The sequence below is a fragment of the Eulemur rufifrons genome, chromosome 7 (assembly GCF_041146395.1).
Source record: "Eulemur rufifrons isolate Redbay chromosome 7, OSU_ERuf_1, whole genome shotgun sequence".
NCBI lineage: Eukaryota > Metazoa > Chordata > Mammalia > Primates > Lemuridae > Eulemur > Eulemur rufifrons.
Genome location: NC_090989.1, coordinates 66,529,299 through 66,553,927, shown reverse-complemented (window position 1 = coordinate 66,553,927; position 24,629 = coordinate 66,529,299). Strand labels below are relative to the sequence as shown.

Below are 24,629 nucleotides of genomic sequence, written 5' to 3'. Positions count from 1 at the left end.
TAGAGCATGAAGCTGTTTTGTTCTTGAGGCCATATCCCTGTTGAAGACCCATTCAGGTTTGGTTCTAGCGTGGGTAGGTAGAGGAACATGTGTATATGTGAGAGTTTGTAGTGTTTGTGGGGTGTATGTATCTAATTGAGCAGGAAATGGTGTGGTAGAATGATTCCACAAGGTGAGAAACAAATGGAAGTGAGTCTTTAATTAAACTGTCTAATAAAGAGCTGAGGTTGGTTACTTTGGCCACATTCCTTAGTTAATTGGATTGTCATATTCTTACTACAAAAATATCTAAATATGGATATTTTGAAAGCCCAGCGACTGTAGCATTTCCATGGGAACATAGCAAGGAAAGAGAACTCTGTCTGGACAATCTCTGGGAAGCAGATGACACTCTCTGCAAATGCTTTGTCCCTGGACAGAGAGAATAAGGACTTGGGTTCGTGCTTCTCCTTATGTCCTTCCTAACTCTCTAGACCAGCAAACAGAGCTGGCTGCCCTCCTCGCCCCAGGAAAAAAAAGAAGATATTTGAAAGTTCAGCACAATTTGTAGAAATAGCTGAGGCTCTGGATATGTAAGAAGGTCCCAAGCACATGTTTGTCACCTCTATTTTTTGAATAGCTCTCCTAAGTAGGGATGAAAAGTTTCATTTTTGAAAAATAACACTAGGATTGTTTCGGATTATAAATTAAAAAAATATCATTTAAAAAAACTGTAAAACAAATATGCAAAAAATTAAATCACCCATAACGTTCTTAAATTCTTGACATATTTACTTCTAGTATTCATTCTATGTGTGTTTCAAAATTGCGGTCATGTTGGAAAGACAGTTTTTTATATTATTATACCACAAGCCCTTCCTCATGTCATTAATGATCTTTGGCAACGAGATTTATAATGATTGTATAATATTTCACTATATAGATGCAGTATGATTTGTTTAATGAGTCCCCCAACATAGAACATTTAGATGGTCTCTAATTATTTAAGATTATGAATAATGCTGTAATGAAATGGTTAGATGGTTTTAACCTTTCAGACTCATACCATAGTGAAGAATTTACAAAACAAGTCCAACAGGATTATGCAGACTCTTCAATTTGCAGAAGAAATGAACCTCGAGGTTATCTTTTTATATCTTCCTTCTGTTTCCTCTGTGATCCTAATTAGAGTAAACCTTTTGATGTGGGAAGTGGGCAAAAGTAAAATTATGAACTTCAGCCTAGGGAGTCATATGAAGTCTAGGTTAAATCATTTATAAAGATGGGTATTCAGTTCCCACCCAGAAATCTCCTATAAAGGGAGTTTCATTCCATGTAAATTATAGTCTATGATGGCATTCTATTCTACATTGGCACCAAGGCAAAAACTTGTAGGAAGGAAGCAAGAAGAGGAGGAAAGAAAGAAAGAAGGAAGGAGCTAGCTATAAGTAGGCAGGAAGAATCTATAACAATATTTATCTGCAACAGTCAAGGCCACTGTAGCAAAGCTAAGCAGAAGATTTTCCTTCCATTCACTCCTTTCATGGTAACGGGGAAGCACAACCATGGCAACTCAAAATTCCCTAGCAGACTTCTAAACTAGTCACGTTGATTATTATTCCTACCTCTAGAGTCAAGAGGAAGGAGTCAAGAGTTAATAGATAGAGGATTAAATAGGACCCACACTCAGTAAGGTTTGAGAGGTGACAAGTCTTGAGAGGTATTAAACAGAATATGAAAAAATCAAACCATAGGAGTTCTCTCATTAGACCATTCAAGGATGCTCACTTCTGCTCACCTAACAATCCATCCTGCCTGCCATGTAGGTCCTAAAGGAAAGCTCCCATCATCAATTAAGACTCCCCCACCCAAGACCCGTTTATTTACATTGTCTGCAGAGTTTAAGTCAAAGAACTGGAGAAGATACAATATGGTCGAATGAGCTTTTCCCTCTTTTTTCTTCTTTTTCTTTTCTTTTCTTTTTTGTTAAGTATAGACTACTAGCTTTCCACTGTCAAATAAACCCATTCATTCAATATTTATGCAGCACTTCTATGCAGCAGACACAGTGGCAGGGATATACCACAGTAACTCTATCTGCACATCTATAGCCGCAGGGGTACCATGCATGTAACCACTACCAATCTAGTGAGGAAGAGACAATGACAGTTCAGTGTGACCTGGCACCACTGATGGAGGTATGTACATGGTGCTCTGGTCCTGTCTGGGTGGAAGTTGGAAGCACCAGGGAAGAATTAAAAAAAAAAAAAAATGATGGCTGAGTTGAGTTGTCAGGTTCCTTATTAAGCCTACTTTAAATAGGCATTAAGGGAAATTTAAGAGGGACTTTCCTACTAGAAAAAAGATGGATGTTAGTATTATACTACTTTAATAATAATTATGCTCATAATTATTATAAAGTAACAAAGATTAAGTTATTCTCCCAAAGGCACACAGCATACCCATGAAAAACTAGATCTGGAAATCACACATACCTGGTATCCAAGATCTTACTGTACTCATATGTGTATATGTGTAGTATGCACATATATGTACACATATACACATTCATATACCTATGTGTTCACACATACATACACACACATCTTATTTTCTGCTTTGCCTTGCAAATCACTTAAAGGGGCCTCATAAGGGCTGCTTGGGTGTGAAGGTGACTGAGAGGGAACAGGCAGATACAAAATCCTCCTGTGTGGCCCCTGTGACCAGCTCGTCTGTGGCAGCCACTCAGAATGTTGCTTTTCTGTCCACCCTGAAAAATAATTAAAATCTATATGATCTGAGAGTTATAGATCTCTTGAATAGAAAGATCCCCACAACAACACACCCCTCTGTAACGAGGCAAGAGGGCTCCAAATTTCTCTCATATTTTTGGATCCAGGGGAAAGAGACTATGCTACTTCCTGACAGCCCCCTGTGGGAATGAATTCCTTGATGAAAGAATTGCTCCAAGTCTCTATTTATCAGCCTTTACATAAAAGTCTTTGTGGCGAAGGAGAAAAACATGGGCTTCAGAGTCAAAAAGACCTGGGATCAGTTTATGCTTACCATATCCTAGCTACAAAACCCTGGGCAAATTATTAATTTCTCTGAATGTTGTTTTCCCATTTGTGAAACTGGAATAAAAATGACAATTCTCATGGCTATTGATTAGATAGCTTAGTACATAGTAGGTGCTAACTAAATTTCCATTCCCTCTCTAGCTCTTCACCCCAGTATCACATTGCTCCCTCTAGTACTATTTCACATGACTTATAAGTCTAGTACCAGGGGTGAAACAAGGCTCAGGTTCAAACAGAACCAAGCTTAGCAAGATTTAGGAGCTATCCAGGAAAACAACAGTTAATAACTTCAGCCCTGACTATTCCTGTCTCCCACACTCCCAACACTTGCAATACTTTACATTTCTCAGCCAAGATCCCTCTCCATTAAGCCTTTGCTTGAGAGTTTAAAAATGTAAGGATGAAAAAGAACAGAGGAGAGGAGATGCAAGAGGGAAAAAGGACAGAGCACGGGTAATAGGAAGACAGGTAAAAATCTCAGCTGCACTACTAAAAAACTTTGGAACCTTAGACAAGTTATTTTCTAAGGCTTTGTTTCCCCATTTGAAAATAGGTTTAATAAAATCTACATCATAAGATTATCATGAAGATTACATGAGATGATATATGTAAGTGTCTGGTAAGTAGTAGGTACAAAATTAAACAAAAACACCTAATATATATCGAGTGTTTATAATGAGCCAAATCTTAGGCTAGGTAAGTCACCTATACCACTTCAGGCTTAATTACTAATATTATTGATTATTATTACCAACATCAAATAAAGAAGAAGAGGGAAAGAAAAAGAAAGAAATCTTGAATCCACATAAGAACTGTAAGGGGCCTTAGGGTTATAAAGTCCAAATCCAAAATTGTATAGATGAAGGAACCTATGGCTAGGGACACAGTGCCTTGTACAAGCTCATATGGTTCTTTAGCAGTGGAATATGGACTAGAATCCTAGCTTTCCAGCTCCATGTACAGAAGGTGGGAGACATAGCTAGGAAGAATTTCTGGAAGCTGTGGTCACCCTTTTGGGAGTGGTAGTTCCATGGAAACTGGCCTCGTCCATCACCTGTCCGTGCAGCCAGCATCCCTACAGCCCACATGAGGATCATGACTCCTGTTCACGTATGCTCCGTTCCATCACCTACAGGCTCATAATTACACGGGAACATACATGCCTTTGGTTTCTGTGACCATCATTAAGAATTGAGTGAGCTGCAAGCAAGCAGACAACTAGGCAGGAAACCCTGGATTAAAGCTAATCCGCTTGCTTTATAGACACTCATCAGGGAGTGGCTGTGGGTCCTACGGAGAAGAAGCAGAGCCAGCTTCAGGGAGCTCGCCAGCCCTTCATCTGCCTGGGGAATCTCAGTTTAGAAAACATTATCGTTTCATGTTTTTCTCTGACAGGCACGGCAATGATTCCCATTCATCCCTGCAAAGTGTCAGAAAAGCCTGTAAAATAGTAACAGCCAGGCTTCTTAATGCATGCCCAATATCAAATTTCAACTTAATTGAGTAGGGTTAATTTTTTTTCCTGAGCAGCAATCAAACTTTAATTAATACTCTATTAAAATGAATTCCTGTGGGAACATGAGCATGCATACACCTAATGAGTTCATCTGCCAAGGGTGTTATTATGGAAGATGCTAAATGTGCCTCCTTGCTGGCCACTTACTCAATTTCAGAGTACCCCATGCGAATCAGAAATGAAAAGCAATCATGGGTCTGCAACCCTCTTCCTCTCTACGGGGGCCCTCTGCCCTGCCCGCAGCTTAACATGATCCGTCCTCCCTTCCCCTTTCTCCACCTGGTGAATGATTCAGGCTGGGATTGGAGCCCCACTGGCTTCCTCCGTGGAGGGCACTGCAGCCCCCCTCCTTCACTGCCCACCGCGCCACACTCAGGCAAGATGAAGACCAACTTTAACATCACCTTGCTGCAGACCTCATTAAGAAAATGAAGTCCCTGTTTAAAAAATAAATAAAACAAAATGGGAAATAAAGTAAAAACATAGAACACCTCTGCAAACTTTGTATGCTCCTTGCTGGTAGCAAAGATATCTGATCCAAGCTCTGTGGGACTCTGATTTCTGACACGAAAGAGCAACTAAGAGAAACCGGGTGTGGGATGGGAATAAAGTCTTTGCTTTTCTTATATTTCCCCTTACAGTGACTATATCTGTATGAGGGATTCCCAAATTTCTCCAGCTGCAGATTGAATGCTCTAGTAGACCCCCCAAAACTACCTGCATCCATGGTGCCCCTTCCTCACTAGAAATGATGCCCCATTTTATAGAGACCTAAGTGCATGTTATCAGGAGTAAACCGTTGATATTATCAAAGCTAGGAGGCTGGTAACCCACAGACCACCCAGGACCCTGGTCAGACCTTCAGGGCTATTTTACTAGGAAGCCAACCTGACCCTCCCAGGACCCAACGCTCTCTCTCCACTAGCTCCCCTTACCTCTTTGGTGTGTGTGTGAAAGGAGACAGACATGTCCAGGAGAAGCTTCCGCTGCTCCACCCTGCGCACGAAGTCTTGGATGCGCACCTCCAGGTGTCGAGCTGCCTTGTAGATCTCCTCCGGGTCACATTCCCCCGTCTGAGCCAACTGCTCTGCTGCTTCTAGAAGCTTGTCCGCATTGGTGTACGTATTCTGCCAGCAACAACAGTGAGGCAAAGTCAACTTGCAGTCGCGCCTTCCTGCAGCCCACCCCAGGGCTCCCCTGAGCTGGAGTGAGGGGCGTAGGCACTGAGCCCACAGCTCTCTGAGCTGGCACCGAGGAGCTGTGTGCGGAGCTGGCACACCGCCTCTGAGCAAGCTAGCAGCCTGCCCGGCTGCTGGCACAAGCGGGCACTAGCTAGGTGCCTCGTCCGCCCCTGGGACTTCTTGGAGGTGCAGTGTCCCTGGAAAGAAGTGAGGAGACCTGCAAGAGGCTCTGTATCCCACCCGCTCCCTAGCCCCCGCCCTCTCGAAGACCCATCATTGCCTTCACGCCTCAGGCTGAACTGCCAGGATCGGAAATAGCACACCCACAAAGATGGTCTGTGCTTCTGCGTGAGAACACCAGGAAAACACTAACTGGGTGACTTGCTTTGCTTCCCCGCCCCCCTGCCAAGTTCCCCGTAACTACTGGTGTTATCTTTTGGAACAGAGTTATCTCTTTGGAGGGGAATGGGTCGGCAGCTCCAGGGAGCTGACAGAAGGAAGCGGCTGCCTCCGGGGCAGAGATGCAGACTGCTCCCCACCGCCCCTTAAGCGTGTACAGGATGGTTGGGGAGGAGTCTGGTGCCTCTGTTTATCATAAGCTATTGCATGCACACGCGCACACACGTGTCTCCAACCCCCATCTGCACACACCAGCATATTATCCAGAGTATTTTCAAAGGCGACCGACTTGTAATCATTATTCATCAGGATGGGAGTCACTGCCTTTGTAATAATTATTACATTATATGCCATAGATACAACTTTTCCTCAGCAGGCTTCTCTTTAAAAACATCTCTTGATATATCCTGACGTACAGCTGGTGACTCAAGTGCACATATGTTTCTTAATATCCCTAGAAGTCGGCACAATGCCCTACAGCGGCAGTCCCCAACCTTTTTGGCACCAGGGACCTGTTTCATGGAAGACACTTTTTCCACAGATGGGGCTGGGGGGAGTGATGGTTTTGGGATGACTCAAACACATTACATTTATTGTGCACTTTATTGCTATTATTATTACATTGTCACTTGCCACTCACTGATTGTTTTTTTTTTTTTTTTTTTTTTTTTTTTTTTGAGACAGAGTCTCACTCTGTTGCCCGGGCTAGAGTGCCATGGTGTCACTTAGCTCACAGCAACCTCAAACTCCTGGGCTCAAGCGATCCTCCTGCCTCAGCCCCCCGAGTAGCTGGGACTATAGGCATGTGCCACCACACCCAGCTATTTTTTTCTCTATATGTTTTTAGCTGTCCATATAATTTCTTTCTATTTTTAGTAGAGACAGAGCCTCACTCTTGCTCAGGCTAGTCTCGAACTCCTGAGCCCCAAAATCCACCCGCCTTGGCCTCCCAGAGTGCTAGGATTACAGGCGTGAGCCACCGCACCGGCCACTGATAGAGTTTTGATATGAGTCTGTAAGCAATTGATTTGTTATGGTCTCTGTGCAGTCAAACCTCTCTGCTAATGATAAACTGTATCTGCAGCCGCTCCCCAGCACTAGCATCACTGCCTCAGCTCCATCTCAGATCATCAGGCATTAGATTCTCATAAGGAGCACGCAACCTAGATCCCTTGCATGCACAGTTTACAGTAGGGTTCTCGCTCCTGTGAAAATCTAATGCTACGGCTGATCTGACAGGAGGTGGAGTTCAGGTGGTGATGCAAGGGATGGGGAGTGGCTGTAAATACAAATGAAGCTTTGCTTGCTCACCCACTGCTCACCTCCTGCCATGTAGCCCAGTTCCTAACAGGACCAGTACTGGTTTGTGGCCTGGGGGTTGGAGACTGCAGCCCTAGAGAGTGGTAAACAAGCAGAGTAGTCAGTAGCAAACATCCAAGGAGTGGAGAACTGGAATGGATTTATGAGCAATGACTGGTGTTTTGTTTTGCCAATGGTGAAGTGGCCTCCACATCTCCATGGAGTATTCTGGACTCACACGAAGACCTGGGTATTACGGGCTGAATTGTGTCCCCTCAAAATTCACATGTTGAAGTTCTAACCCCTAATATCTCAGAATGGGACCTTATTTGGAAATAGGATCATTGTGGATATAATTAGTTAAGTTACAATCAAGTCATGCTGCAGTAGGGTGGGCCCCTAGTCCAATATGACTGGTGACCTTACCAAAAAAAAATGCCATGTGAAGAGAGATACATACACAGGGAGAACACCATGAGAAGATGAAGGCAGAGACTGGTGGATGTATCTACAAGCCAAGGAATGCCAAAGACTGCCAGCAAACCACCAGAAGTTAAAAGAAAGGCATGGAGCAGATTTCTCCCTGATATCCCTCAGAAAGAGCCAACCCTGCTGGAACTTTGATCTCGACCTTCGAGCTTCCAGAACTGTGAGAAAATATATTTCTGTTATTTAAGTCATGCGGCACTTTGTTGTGACAGCTCTAGGAAACTAATACGCCAGGCTTGACTCTTCTAGAGCTCTTGACCCAGCCTATTGATTGTCCTGGCATAGAACCTGGAGAAGACGGGCTGGCAGTCAGCAAACACTTGTCACGGCTTTTAGAAATTCTGAGAGAGAGGCCCCAGGGGATTCCTAAGGAATGCTGCCTGGAAAGCAACTTCCCAAAGCAAACACTGTCCCAGTGCTGGAGAGATGGGGCTTCAAAAGAGGAAAAACCATTTGGCCCCAACTGAGAAATTCATAGAAAAAGAGAGTGGCCTCATGTGAAGAAAGGGGCTTTTCCACAGAGTTAAATCAGTTTGGCATGGAGAGCCAGAGGTAGTTTTCTAGATGAATGTAGATGGATCCTCAGCTGGGCTCCCCACGCCATCCGTGTCCATCCCTCCTCTCTGTTACTACCAGTTAAAGAGGGGTATGTCAACTGCGGAAAGCAAATGAAGACTCTTGGGGGAAATGCAGGTAGTGATGGGGAATGACAGGCAGAGGGCGCCCTCTGGGGCTGCGGGCCAGGTTAAGGAGGGCTCCTGTGGGGTAGTTCACAATTTCTAGCGTATACACCTATAGCTGATGGGAGAGAGGTTTTTTAGGAATCCCTCAAAGTATCTGCCTTAAACCCTAGGGTATCTCAGGAATCCCTAAAGAAACTCAGATGTTGTGGCAAGGTCAAAGTGAACCTGCTTGCAAATTAGGTTTGAGACCAAAAAGAGATAAATAAATAGCAAACTCAAGTGTCTACTGGGTGTAAGGTGATCAACTTGTCCTGGTTTACCCAGGACTTCCCTGATTTTAGCATAGAAATTCCTGTGTCCCCAAAATGCCCTCACTCCTGGGAAAATTGGTATGGCTACTACATACCCAACACTGTGAGTACCTTAGGAGTACAGGTAAATATAAAATATGTATCTCAAAGGAGAATAAAATCATCCTTGAGAGAAATAACATCCTTGAGAGAAATAACATAAAATAGGGCAAGTCACATAGTAATAGATAATTAGGGGTTAAAATTTCTTGACACAATTTAGGTGCTGAGAAGAAAATAAGTAAAAACCGAGAATAATAGCTACTAATTATTAAATATTTTTCATGTGCCAAGAACCATTCTAAAGGCTCTTATGAATATTATCTCCTTTAACCCTCACAATAACCTTATGAAGTTGATTCAGCCGTCAGACCCATTTTACAGATGAAGAAACCGAGGTACAAAGAATTTCTGGGCCAGGCATGGTGGCTCACACTGATTATTCTAGCACTTTGGGAGGCCAAGGCAGGAGGATGGCTTGAGCCCAGAAGTTCAAGACCAGCCTCAGCAACATAGTGAGACCTTGTCTCTATAAAAATTTTAAAGAATTAGCATGGTATGGTGGTACGTGTCTGTAGTCCTTGCTACTCAGGAGGCTGAGGCAGGAGGATTGAGCCCAGGTGTTCAAGGTTACAGTAAGCTATGATCGGGCCACTGCACTCCAGCCTGGGTGACACAGTGAGACCCCATCACTCATATAAATAAATAAATAAATAAATAAAATACAACAAAAAAAAATTTCTGGCCAAGGTCACATGGCCAGTAAATGGTAGAATTAGGATTAAAACCCTGTTGTCTGGCTTCAGAGCCCAAGTTCCAACCCATTACACCACCCTGTTTCTACAGACAGTATAGGCAGGGGCCTAAGAATGGGTAGGATTTAGCGGAGGAGGAAGGATTCTCATAAACTGGCTCTCTTCTTTTTGTGGGCAGGGTATTCTATGTTCATCCCATAACACAGCCATTATCATATTCCACAGCGACAATGTATCTCCATGGTATCTCCCTACTGGTCTGCGAGCTCATTAAAGGCAGGTTCCATGTCTCATTCATCTTTGGCTCTCCCATGCCAAACACTGTGGCTGGTACATAACAGGTATTCACTAAATGTCTGTTGAATAAACAAGACACAAAGATAGGAATGCGTAGGCATGTTTGAATAAGTTGACTCAACCTGACTAAAATTGGAAAGGGGAAGGAAATCAGTTTGGATAAGGTAGGAGGAGCTAGATGATAGAATTTATAGGGAGAAAGGGACAATACAGATGGGGGGAAGGCAAATGGGTCAGTGTCAAAAGCTGGGTTCCCCACTCTATCCGTGTCCATCTCTCCTCTCTGCTACTACCAGAAGCAGCTTCTAAAATTCAGATCCAATCACATCTCTCTTCTACTTAAAACTGTTCGGTGACTTATCACTGCCTTTGGGGTGAAATGCCTTGGTATGGTGTGCAAGGCCCTTCATCTGACACTTGCTTTTTCCCTTTAGCTTCAACTCACATCACTCCCCCACAAACAGCCTATAAAATAAGTTACTTGCATTCCCAGAAACTCATTGCATTGAATCTTGTCTTTGTGCTTTTGCACTATTTTCTTCCTGGGATGCCCTTCCCCTCACTTTTTACTTGATCACCTCTTATTCATCTTTTAAGAACCAGCCATGGCATGACTTCTTCCAGGAAGTCCACCCTCATACCCTCTTCTCTCCTGAGGCTGGCTTAAGTACCCTTCTCTGAGCTCCCAGAGTGATCTGTACCAATCCCCTCTATGGTACCTGCCAAATTCTAATGCGAATGTTTGCCTTTCTCATCCTCTTAGGGGCAGATGTCTTTCATCTCTTTCCTTTAGTGCCTGGCACAAAGTAAGTGCTCCATAAATATTTAGTGAATGAATTAATAAATTAAGGAGTACATCAATCCCCACCAATCCTAATCCTCAACGCTTGGCCCTCATCAACTACCTGGTACAAGACCTTATGTGCTAGAATTCATGTTCAATTCCATTTGGTTTATCCTAACTCCTGGCACAGCCTTGAAATAGAAATGTGTTTAGAGAATATCAACTAAAGTATTACCAAAGCAATACATTGACTCCTGTCACTGCCCCCAATTCGGGGCAAGGATCACAACAGGTTTCTGCTAACCTTCTGACCAAATCAACAACAGCTTCTGACCCATGGCCAGAGTCTGATCTTACTCTGGGTGCATTTCCTAGGCATTCTTTGGTTTCCCAGCCTCCTAGTCCCTGCCTTGGACTTGACCCCTATTGACATTTCTCAGCTGATAGGCCAAAAATGGGTTATAAGTGTTGGGACATAGATCCCTCAGCTTTGGGGCTTTCAGGCAGGACATGTAGTAGCCAGAGCCCTTGATTTAGAGATTTGGGCCACACAGATAATTACAGGTCCTGTTCTTCCCTCTCCAAGCCCCCAGCCCTGTGTCAACCAATGCCCTAGATAACTCAACCTTCAAGTCTAACTTAAATTCTCTTGCTGTAGCCTTAACTCATTACTTTCTTGTTTTCTCCCCAAGGATGAAACAGAAAATTCTAGGATAATTTGTCTCTAAAAATACAGGAATTCCAGCAACATAGGGATGGTTTCAGACTCCCTGGGCTGAGTCAGAAGGGCAGAGAGCAGGCTTTTTAAAGGGAAGGAGTGAGAGATACAGTGAATAAAACTCTTTTACCTTCCTTCCTTACTCTCTCTGGGACAGATCTGCTGAGGCTCCATCTACATTCATCTAGAAAACTACGTGAGGCTGGAGAAAGAACCACTTGAAAGGATTAAAGGAAACAGTACCCAGCATTCACACAGAGCTAGGAATAGTACCTGTTCCTACCAATCAGCCTGGAAAACCTCATGATCCATGGGATATTGGGTAGAGTACTCAGAAGGGTGAGAAGAATAAATAATTAGCCCTAACCTGAGCACTGCTCTGGTCTTGCCTAACAAATTTTAAGAGAAAGACCTGAATGGATCAAAGTTTTTCCAGGTAACTTTATTATGTCCCCCCAAAAATCTTAGGAATATTTATAGGAATACAGAAATCTACACCAACTGGCAAGGTAATACTCACAATGTCAGATATCTTATTAGACATTTATTAAAAAATTGCCAGGCATACAAAAGAAGTGGAAAATATCACCTATGATAAGGAGAAAAATCAATCAACCAAAACCGACCCAGAACTGACACAGATGTTAAAATTAGGCAGATAAGGATTTTAAATTGGTTATTATAACTGTATTTCATATGTTGAGAATGTTAAGAAATAGAAGACATTTTGAAAACCCTTGCACTGCTAAAGATGAAAAACACATTAGATCATCTTAATAGCAGGTTAAACATTGCACAAGATAAGATTACTGAACTTTAAAACATAGCCATAGAAACTGCTCAAACTGAAATGCTGAGAGAAAAAAAGAATTTTCAAAAACGAAGCATCAGTGAGCTGTGGGGCGACTTTAAGCAGGCTAATATCCATGTGATTGAAATCCCTAGAGGGGGAGAAGGAGGGGATTGGAAAAGGTATTTGAAGAAATAATGACTGAAAAGTTTTCAAACGTAATGAAAACTACAAATCCATAGATCCAAGAAACTCAACAAACCTTCAACACAAGATACATGAAGAAAACTACATCAAGGCACAGAAAAATCAAATCAAACCAAGTGGGGAAAAAAGAGAAAGAAAAGGAAATCTCAAAAAGCAGCCAGGGTGGGGGGAAGACAAGATACATGCAGAGGAACAAAGATAAGGAGGACGGCAGACTCCTCACCAGAAACAGCACAAGCAGAGAGATGGCAGAGCAACATCTTTAAAGCACCGAGAGAAAAAAACCTGTCAAATATGCCCAGTGCAAATATTTTCAAAAACAAAAGTAAAATAAAGGCTTTTTCAGATAAAGCTGAAAGAATTCTTCATGAGTAGATTTTCATGATAAGAAATGTTAAAGGGGAACTTTCCAGAACGCTCGGTGAGAGGCGGAGGAGCAGCGGCTGCCCAAGCTGCGCACAGCTACGCGCTCCTTCCCGCTCCTCCACATTGGCCTCAGCCTGTTCACCGGCTGTAGAAAATGGTGAAAGAAACCACTTACTATGATGTTTTGGGGGTCAAACCCAATGCCACTCATGAAGAGTTGAAAAAGGCTTATAGGAAACTGGCCTTGAAGTACCACCCTGATAAAAATCCAAATGAAGGAGAGAAGTTTAAACAGATTTCTCAAGCTTATGAAGTACTCTCTGATGCAAAGAAAAGGGAACTATATGACAAAGGAGGAGAACAGGCAATTAAAGAGGGTGGAGCTGGTGGCAGTTTTGGCTCCCCCATGGACATCTTTGATATGTTTTTTGGAGGAGGAGGAAGGATGCAAAGAGAAAAGAGAGGTAAAAATGTTGTACATCAGCTGTCAGTAACCTTAGAAGATTTATATAATGGTGCAACAAGAAAACTGGCTCTGCAAAAGAATGTGATTTGTGACAAATGTGAAGGCCGAGGTGGTAAGAAAGGAGCAGTAGAGTGCTGTCCCAATTGCCGAGGTACTGGAATGCAAATAAGAATTCATCAGATAGGACCTGGAATGGTTCAGCAAATTCAGTCTGTATGCATGGAATGCCAGGGCCATGGGGAACGGATCAGTCCTAAAGATAGATGTAAAAGCTGCAGTGGAAGAAAGATAGTTCTAGAAAAGAAGATTCTAGAAGTTCATATTGACAAAGTTATGAAAGATAGCCAGAAGATAACATTCCATGGTGAAGGAGACCAAGAACCAGGACTAGAGCCAGGAGATATTATCATTGTGTTAGATCAGAAGGACCATGCTGTTTTTACTCGACGAGGAGAAGACCTTTTTATGTGTATGGACATACAGCTGGTTGAAGCATTATGTGGCTTCCAAAAGCCAATATCTACTCTTGACAACTGAACCACAGTCATCACCTCTCATCCAGGTCAAATTGTCAAGCATGGAGATATCAAGTGTGTCCTAAATGAAGGCATGCCAATTTATCGTAGACCATATGAAAAGGGTCGCCTAATCATCGAATTTAAGGTAAATTTCCCTGAAAACGGCTTTCTTTCTCCTGATAAACTGTCTTTGCTGGAAAAACTCTTACCCGAGAGGAAGGAAGTAGAAGAGACTGATGAAATGGATCAAGTAGAACTGGTGGACTTTGACCCAAATCAAGAAAGACGGCGCCATTACAATGGAGAAGCATATGAGGATGATGAACATCATCCCAGAGGTGGTGTTCAGTGTCAAACCCCTTAATGAGGCCAGTTAACAATACTTCACTACTGGCGTTTCATGTGCAGTAGTGAATGAGTGAAGGACTATGATCGTAATATGCTCACTACTTGCTATTGTTTTTCTTTTAATATTCAACTATAGTAGTGTTTTAAAAGTTAAATGAATAAATGCAAATATAAAAGATCTGACTTTTCCCTGTATGTATGATGACTTCAGTGTACAAGGTGAAATTTAATACCTGTAAAAATTACTTTAAAAAAAAGTTCCCTTAGCGTTTGTTAGGCTAAACCTTGTAATTGATTTCAGCTACGTATGTGGACAAGCTTAGACTGAAATGCTAGGTGTATGTATTGGCTTCGTGTATGACCCTTCATTGTTAAGCTATGAAATTAAAACTCTGTATTTAACTGGCAATCAAAAAGAAAACTTAAATTTGTAGAGACGTGTTGGTCTGTGTAGTTAATTTGTATTAGGTGGGATTCATTGTGATGCCTCTGCATTTATTTTGCCTCAACTGTTACTTGAAGATGGCATACAATATAATTTAGCCTGTGGTATCAGTGATAGAAAAGATGCCTTTCAAAAGAAGGGGTTTATCATAATATGCTGCTTCTTGAGGGCTTGCACTTCTAGAATTGCATTCCCTCTGTGCCATCCATATATAATATATCCATAGATATGTAACTTGACCAGTCCTGGTTATTTTTTTCCTTCTTCTCTTTGGACCATGATAGGCCCCTGAGTAGTAACTTCCAGAAATGGATAATTTAGAATTGAAGAGACCTTTACATGGAGAAGTAATTTGCATGCATAATATAGGAAGGTCTTATTTAGGTATGTTACAGGCTTACTTTAAACCATTTGACTTATGCTCCAAAGTAACCGTAATTTAATGTTGGTAGTATAGCAAATGATGAATAGCTTTAATTGTATGTTTAAAAGTCTCATCGATGTGTTCACATGCTTAAATCTGGGTATCAGAATATAAGCAGTTCTTGAAATGTATGAATGTCTCCTTAATATACTGGTTACAAAGCAAAAAAAAAAAAAAAAAAAAAAAAAAAAAGAAAAGAAATGTTAAAGGAAGCCCTTCAGAAAAAAAGAAAATGGTATCAGATGGAAACATGGATCCATATACAGGAATGAAGAGCTCTGGAAATGCTAACTAGCTGAGTAAAAATACATAAGGTTTTTTTCCTTATTATTTAAATCTCTTTAAAAGATAATTGACTGTTTAAATAAAAATGACAACAGTGTAGTATGCGGGTTATAGCACATGTACAAGTAAAATATATGACAACAATAGCATAAAGTCCAGGAAGGAAGGAATGGAAGTATACTATTGTCAAGTTCCTATACTATATGTAAAGGGATATAATATCACTTGAAGGTAAACTGTGATAAGTTAAAACATATAAACCCTAAACCAACCATTAAAATAATAAAGAGTTATAGCTAATAAGCCAACAAAACAGATAAAATGGAATCACAAAAATATTAATTGAAAAAAAGGCAGAAAAGGTTGGGGAAAAGCAACAAAAAAAAGTTGAAACAAATAGAAAAAAATAACAAGATAATAGATTCAAACCTAAACATATCACTAACCACATTAAATATAAATTGTCTGAATACCATACTCAAAAGGCAGAGATTATCAGATTGGATAGAAAAGCAAATGCCAACCATATGTTGTCTACAAGGAATGTACTTTAAATGTAAAGACACAAGTAAGTTAAAGGACAGAAACCGACATAGCATGATAATACTAATTAAGAGAAAGCTGGTGGCTATATTAATATCATAGTGGATTTCAGAGTGAATAATATTACCAGGGAAAAAAGACATTTCACAGTGAACAAGCAGTTAATTTATCAAGAGGATATAATAATTCTAAACATTTATGAACCTAGTGGCAAAGGTTCAAAACATGTAAAGCAAAAACTGATAAACCCATAAGGAGAAATAGAAAAGTCCACAATTATAGTTAGAGATCTCAATGTCCCCTCTCAATATTTAATAGAATAAGTAAATATGAAATTGGTAAGGATATAGACTTGAATACTCTCAAACAACTTGACCTAGTTGACATTTATAGAATGGTCCACCCCACAATAGCTGAATGCATATTCTTTTCAAGTGCTCATAGAACATGTGAAAAGATATTCCAAGATAAACCACATTCTGGGCCCTAAAGCAAGCCTCAACACATGTAAAAGGGGTGCAAGTCATACAAAATATTTTCTCTGACTATAATTGAATTAAATTAGAAATCAATAATAGAAATATCTCTGGAAAATCCCCAAATTATTGGAAACTAACGTATTTCTAAATAACCCACAGGTCAATGAAGATGGTATCAGTTAACCAGGTGTTTATAGTGTGCTAGGCATTGTTATGAGCTTTATCTACATTATCTCTAAGCTTTGGGATCAATCATAAGATAGGTATTATTGATTTCCTTTCACAAATAAGGAAACAGAGGCTCAGAGAGATAATGTAACTTGTTTTAAGAGTGTTACATGTCTAGAGAATGGTAAACCAAGTCTCTCTAACTACAACTTCCAGTACTTTTTGTTAAACCACGTGCTTCTCTAAAACTCAGTGTAAAATCTCCATTCCTTCTGCTTCTTTATTATTTTGTATTACACTCAGTTTTATGCATTTGGTTTTTAAATTGACACTGTAATTATTCATTTGCAATTGCCTTTTCTTTTCCCTGCAATACGCTTCCAATGTGTACACATTGCCCTCCAAAGAGAAATCTATTCTCCTTGAAGGAAAGAGTAAGTCCTATCGTACTCATCTTTTCTCTCTCAACTACTCATCAATGTACCTACTGGGCACAATGCTCTCCTTTCAATAGCCACTCAACCCCAAAACTCTGCAGTTTAGCAGCTTGTCAGCAGTAAGGCTTTGAAATAGTTTCCCTTATCTCCTAATGCAGGCAGTCCCCAGTTTAAGAATGATTAGTGATCCACTGTGTTCCTTTGTAAGCTACATTTCTAAGTTTAGCACTTGAAATATATTTGCCATATAATTGGGGGTTAGGTTTCCAAGATAAAATAAAGGAGATTCAGTTGAGCACATAAGATGTTTACAATATCATGCTGATATAGCACATCATCTACAATCACTGAGAGTGATATAGCAAAATGTTTTCAGTTTTCATCCTGGAATACCAAGAATACATTTCTCCTTCATCTGCTGGCTCTTGCAGGGTTGGAAGGGGATGGACTCTGGCAATGGCAAAGTGGTTTTTGGCGTGAAGTAGTAGGAAGGAACAGAGGAAAATACCTCTGGGTACCAGTAATGGATTGACCCACCACATGAAATCTGCTAAAAGGACATCTTCTTAGGTGCCCTGAATAATAAAACAAACAAGTTGCCTCCATTAGAATAATTTATATGTCCAAATAAGGAGTGTATAATGAGTAGTTCTAACCAGATGCTCCTTAAGTTGAAGACTATCTGTGTAAATCTTCAGGTACTAATTGGGACTTATACTAAAAATAACTATTGCAGATGCCGACACCTCCCTACACAAATAGTTTGGGTACTGAGATGATCTCTGGGAATTTAAACACCGAAATTATCATATGTACATATGCAATCATCACCCTGTCCATTCTTATACACATCTCTACTTGCTGGAGAGTATTTTTTTTCCTTTCTGTCTAAAATGCTTCATCACCTTTTCCTATAAATGGCATATTTTTGGAATTCCACATTTTTTTTAAGTAAAGTTTTATCTTCTTACAGTCTAATTTTGTATGTTTAAGAATGTACCTAGGCCTAGAAATTCTGAGAAAAGAATTGCAGTTGTTCTTTGTTGGGGTGTTCTCTCTTTCACTGATTCTTTTTCTTTCTTTCCAATCCTCAACAACCCTCTTCATTTACATATTATGCTTTAAAGGAATTTCAATATATTTCCTCTTGGCTGTAGACTGGAAGTTGAATATCTTGCACTCTCAGGCAAGAAAGCAAAAGAAATAATGAGAATTAACTGTTAGCATAGTATTTAGTTAATATAATAATAACAACTATGAAACACCCTGTTTCTGGACCAAAAGGCAGAATCAATCTTAGAGGTTGTCAGTACGTGTTACAAGATACGATTTGACAGAAAACACCAGGTCTAGCCTGTAAGAAAAGACCAGCTCAGATACTAGAAATTATGGACACCCTCAGGGTCCTGAGATGCAAACTAGGGAAGGACTTTTTCCCTGATCCCTCACCACCTACACTCCAGGGCACGGAGAGCGGTGGAAGGCTGTGTCAGGGCTGTGAGCCAGGCCTGGGAGAGCCAGGACTGGCACTCAGACTAGAACACAAAGAATATGGTGCAGACAGGAAGGGAACCAGAGCCAGAGGTTGGCCCAGAGCTGCTGCCTGGGACAAACCAGGGGAGCCATGGAGAGCAAAGAGAGCTGAGCAATTAGGAGATCAAAACCAGGAGAGCACACCAGAGACACAAAGTTCTGAAGACTGTGGAGAGAAGCTTTTGATCCTCTTCCCACTGAGCAGGTCCCAGATGTAGACAGCATTCATATTGCTGCTGGGAAGCAGCCCATCACCTCTGGAATTTGATAACACAACCTCTACTCCTCTGGCCACCCTTCCCCCTCCTTCCTTTCCCTCGCTCTACTCAAATTGGCAAAATAATGAAGGGGAACATGTATCCACGATAGAAGAATGTGGGGAAAAATATTTTAAAAATGAAGAAGATAGACATGAGTATTCAGACATGGATAGATACATTGAATGGCCCCTGTGGAAATTCATTCTCGCGTGGAATTCTTGAAGCCAAAGAAGCAAGCAGTTGGTGAGACAGCATCCCCATGGAACAGAATGAGGCCACCTGCTGCAGGGTTTGGCAATTCAAGAGCTGGGGGGGGGGGGGAATGTACCCAAAGCAATGTTCTCTTTCAAAAGATGTAACTGCAGTGTTGCTGTTTTTCCTGTTTTCTGTATTCTATGTTTGGCTGTCAGTGGGAGGCAGTGGGTGTGAGAGGGAGAAGACAGGGCTTTGGAAAGACAAGATAGTTGGCTTGAAAATACTGCTGAAAACTGTGGGGCATGTGGATTTATTTTTCTCTTCTGTTTCACTCCTAAAGGGGGCAGAGAGGAAAAGGCTGTATCTGACCAAGGGAGATGTGGGTCGGAGGATGCAGTGACCAAAACACAGCCCACACTTCTGCTCCCACCCAGTTAGTACAGTGCTCCTTCCAGCCCTTTCACCCTGTTTTGGTCACAAATCACCCTGTGGGCCCAGGCTGCCCATCTCTATGTAGGTCTGTAGGGAGCCTCTGACCTAAGAGCAGAGGTCCCCGCCCTACTAATGGTGATGTTCCTGCTCACATTCCACGTTCCCAAACTCTGCACTCTTTCTACCTGTCTTAGTCCATTCATGCTGCTATAACAAAAATACTTTAAATTTATAAATAAAATGAATTGCTCACAAGTCTGGAAGCTGAGAAGTCCAAGATCAAGGTGCCAGCAGATGCGGTGTTTGGTGAGGGCCCCGTTTCCTGTCTCATGTTAATAGATGGCGTCTTCTTGCTGTGTGCTCATATGGTGGAAGGGGTTAGCTCGCTCTCTGGGGCCTCTTTTATAAGGTACTAATCTCGTTTATGAGGGCTCGGCCCTCATGACCTAATAACCTCCCAAAGGCCCTACCTCCAAATACTATCCCACTGGGGTTTAGGTTTCAGCATATAAATTCAGGGGAAACACAAACATTCAGACCACACCACTCCCTGCCCCTGTTTTTTTACCTTAGCTGATCTCCCTGGGTTTGATCCACAGATAATGTGGATCAGAGTTTCTCAATGGCAATACTATTAACATTTTGGGCTGGATGATTATTTGCTTAAGGAGCTCTCACGGGTTGAATTGTGTCCCCCTAAAACACAGGGGGAAGCTCTAACCCCCAGTACCGCAGAACGTGACCTTATTTGAAAATGATGTTGTAGCAGATGTAACAAGATGAGAACATACTGGAATAGAGTAGGCCCATGATGCGATACATCATATAAAAAGATGGCCACATGAGGATACAGATATACACGGACGGTGACACGAAGGCCGAGCGGGAGTGGTGCGGCAAAAGCCAGAGAATGCCAAAGCAGCCAGCAAGGCATCAGAAGTGCAGAGAGAGGCCTGGAACAGATGGTCCCTCACAGTCCTCAGAAGGAACCAACTCTGCTGACACTTCAATCTCGGATTTCTCACCTCCAGAACAGTGAGACAATATATTTCTGTGGTTTTAATCCATTCGGTTTGTGGGACTTTGTTTCAGTAGCCCTAGGGAACAAATACAGGAGCTGTCCTTGTGCACTGTAGGATGCTTAGCAGCATCCCTGGCCTCTACCCACAGGATGGCAACAGCCCCTTCCCCAGATGTGATAACCAGGAATGTCCCCAGACGCTGCCAAATATCCCAGGGCAACAAAAATTGTCTTCCAGTTGAGAACCACTGTTTTAGACCATAAGGCCATGCAGAGCCCCATAGAGAGAGAACATACAAGTCCCAGCCCACAGTGTTTCTGATAACCATCCTGATGGCAGGAGACTTAAGGAATCATCTATTCCTCTGGTTCCCATAGGATGGGGCGAGGTCAGAGGGTGGGAAGGGCAGAGAAAGAAGCTGGGGGGAAAAACACAGTGCCCAAGTGTACTCTAGGCCACTTGAATCAGGATGGGCTGAGGAAGGGGCTGGGGGAGTCCCTGACAGCTATAGATTTTAAAAGCTTCCCAGGTGACTCTAATTGTAGCCACTCACCTGAAACCTTCGAACTTAGTAAGGGCAGGGCTCAAAGCCTGGGCTGAAATTCCAACGCCAGAGAAATCTAGTTTTTTGCTTTAAAGTGGCTCAGGGGAACTAAGGACTGTGATATATTTAACATCTTGTTTAGCAGTTTAAATACAGTAACTGTGGTTTATAAAAGTTAAAACTAGAAATAACCAAAATGTTCAAAAATAGGGGAATAGTTCACTGCACTGTGGTACATCCACATGATAAAATATCATCCAGTCACTATAATTATGTTTTTGAAGAATATTTAATGACTTGAAGAAATGTTCCTAATGTAATATTAAGTGAAGAAATCAGGATAAACCAAAGTATAGTTCTAATTTTATTATCTATCAAAAATACCACTACTGATCATGATAGCTATTAGTTTTGGATCCACTCATAAACATTATTATATGTGGTAGATTATGCTATTATATCATGTTACAGATAAGAAAACTGAGGCTTGAAAACGTGAAAGAACTTAAGCTCATATAGCTAGTAAATGGGGGATCTGTAATTCACATTTGTTTGATCCCAAGCAAAACAATCTTAGTATTGTGCTATGCGGAATGGAAATTTGCCAGTAAATATTAATAGTGGTTATCTCTGAGTGATACTAGGGACAAATTTTCTTTTCCACTATTTCCTTGTTTTTCAATTCTTTTATGATGAATGTATATTACTTTTATAATTAGAAAAAAGTGGAAAAATAACTTAAAATATAAAAATTATATGCAGGGCATTATTTAGAAATTATTCCAAAAAATAAACAGAAAATTTTGTATTTATATGTTTACTTATTTTTATATTTGTAAGAAGAAAGATGTACAAGACTATTGGTAGGAATATAAGTCAGTATAGCCATTATGGAAAATAGTATGGAGGTTTTTCAAAAAATTAAAAATATAACTACCATATGATCCAGCAATACCATTACTGGGTATATGTCCAAAGGAAATGAAATCAGTATGTTGAAGAGATATCTGCATTCCCATGTGTTGTTGCAGCACGATTCACAATAGCCAAGATGTGGAATCAACCTAAGTGTCCATCAGTGTATGAATGGATAAAGAAAATATGGTATATATACATAATGAATACTATTATATACTATACATTATTATATACTATATACCATTATGTATTACAATATATTATAATATTATATAATTGTACAGTATATTAGTATATATATTTATATATAAAATATACTATATACATATTAATATATACTACACATATATTATATACTATATATAGGATATACTATATACTGTTCAGTCATAAAAAAGAAGGACAACTTGAATGGACCTGGAGGATACTATGTTAAGTAAAATAAGCCAGGCACAAAAAGACAAATACCAGGTGATCTCACTCATATGTGGAATCTAAAAAAGTTGATCTCAGGAGTAGAGAATAGAACGGTGGTTACCAGGGGCCAAGGTGGTTGGGGCAGGGGGTTAAGGGAGATACTAGCCAAAGGATTCAAAATTTTAGTTAGGAAGAGTAAGTTCAAGAGATCTAGTGTACAACATGGTGACTATAGTTAACAGCATATTACATTCTTCAAAAATCTAAGAGAGTGGATGTAAAGTGTTCTCCCCACAAAACAATAACTATGTAAGGTAATGCATATGTTAATTAGCCAGATTTAGTCATTCCACAATGTATATATATTTCAAAACAATACCTTTTACACGGTAAATACATACATGTTTATCGCTCAACTTAAAAAATTAAGAAATAAATACATAATAAGAAGAAGAAAGATGTGCAGGATAACTGTGATTACCTTATAAGGGTGTGATTGAGGAGTGGGAGTAGAGGAATAATTAGCATTTTTACTTACATATCTTTACATTGCTTTACTTGTTATTACAATAATCAGGAATTTCTCCAAAATTGAAAAATAGCAAATAAAATAAACTTCAAAAGGGAAATATAAGGATTCAATACATTTTTGTCAATTGACAGGTGAAAATGTGAGTGCATTTAGAAATACAAATATATTTCATTTCAAATGTATTTATCTTAGAGATAGGTACATTTCGTAACTCTAGAGATCCCGAAGACTCTAATGCTTGATCAACCACAATAAAATACATAATCATAAAACATGTAAAATATCTCTGCATCTCCAATCAGAAATTTCACCTTTCTCAGTTTAGACTTTATGACATTGCTCATCATAGCTTTGAAGAAATATGATTTTGGTATGACATATATATGCAAAAAGAATCTAGTTAAAAATAATCACCTATGAAATCCTAGAAATTATTCTCCCTGGGTACATGACCTTGGGTTGTTTTTCTCAGCAGTCAGAAGTAAGAGAAATGTCAAATTTGAAAATACTTAAAAGTGAGGCAGGCTCTTGTCTTCAGACAAAGTGGGGCTGTAGATTTTGGTTGAAAGGATTCCCTATCACCATTATATAAATATCAAAAGCCTCAGCGCCCATGGCATAGAGCTGACAGCAGGGACAGAGTGACAGGCAGGGGTCCATCCAAGGGTGTTTCCATGCATAAAACTGACAAGCTGATGTGGATTGAAATGCTTAAGGCCCTTTAAATAAAAATTAGCAAAACAAAGACAGAGTGATACAAAGCGAAAGGGATGACAGGAGAGATCCAGGTGTAGAATAATCATTTTCCTCTTACAGCCTCACTTGGTTCACTTGGGGACTGGGCTGTCAGCATAGCTTTAGAAAGCCTAGTTCACTTATACCTCACCTTCCCCAGATATACTGTTAAAATCATCATAACCATGACCCAAGAGAAATGTAGCTGTTAGGCACAGGGCTGCTCTGGGGCCCAAGAGAAGTGACACATTCTGCCCCAAGGGCTGTATTCCCGCGCCCCACCCCCCCATCAGGCCCCTTGAATGCAGGCCAGCCCTAGAACCACACTGCAGTGTGGGGAGAGAAGAGAAAAAAGAAAGCTTAGTCTCTCCAGTGGCCCTAGGGATGTCTCTGCTCACGACTAGGATTAGTGGACATTGCTGAGGCATCAACAAAGGGTGAATTTGAGGCAGGAGGACCACCTGAGTCCAGGAGTCTGAGGCCAGCCTGGGCAACATAGAAAGACCCTGGGTGACAGGCATTCTTACAACCATGACTCAAGCCTTATAAAAGCGATTCATATAACCAAAATTATTCATACCCTGTAATACTTTGAAATAAAAAGAAAACTCCCCAAGATAGCTTTGGCAAGACTAATAAAGTAACTTTTAAGTAAAAAAAAAGAGTTTTAAAAAAGGGTAAATTATGTTCAGAATACTCTGTATATAAGGCATGGAATTTCAGAGCTTGTCATCAATAAAAATGAAATTTGAAAAGTTTCAGCATGAGGTACTTAGGATTAAGTCTTGTTTCTCTATAAAATTAAGTTACGTAGAACAGTTCATTCTGCAAGGACGAGAAAGAAATGAGGTGTGATGAAGTGGTGATATAATGCTGAGGTCGTATTAGGTAAAGGGGTGGCCAGGGCAGGATGGATGAGCCTAGGGATGTTTTCAGAAGGAGGTGACTTTTTGAGCCAACTGTAAAGTCTAAAATGTAAAGTCAAAGAGAGAAACCTGCTAGGCGAGGGAATGGCATGGGCAAAGGCACGGATTT

The 24,629-nt window shown here is 40.7% G+C and overlaps 1 protein-coding gene and 1 pseudogene across 9 annotated transcripts in view; one reads left to right on the top strand and one right to left on the bottom strand.

Moving 5' to 3' along the window:
- The window catches only part of KALRN (kalirin RhoGEF kinase), a 639,384-nt gene that overhangs the window by 306,134 nt on the left and 308,621 nt on the right, over window positions 1-24,629 (bottom strand). For all 9 annotated transcript variants that reach the window (XM_069475127.1, XM_069475129.1, XM_069475125.1 and 6 more), the window contains exon 11: window positions 5,511-5,702. In XM_069475127.1, coding sequence (XP_069331228.1) covers window positions 5,511-5,702 — 192 coding nt within the window. The remainder of the gene's footprint in view (window positions 1-5,510; window positions 5,703-24,629) is intronic.
- On the top strand, window positions 12,951-14,241 carry LOC138387733 (dnaJ homolog subfamily A member 1 pseudogene; annotated as a pseudogene).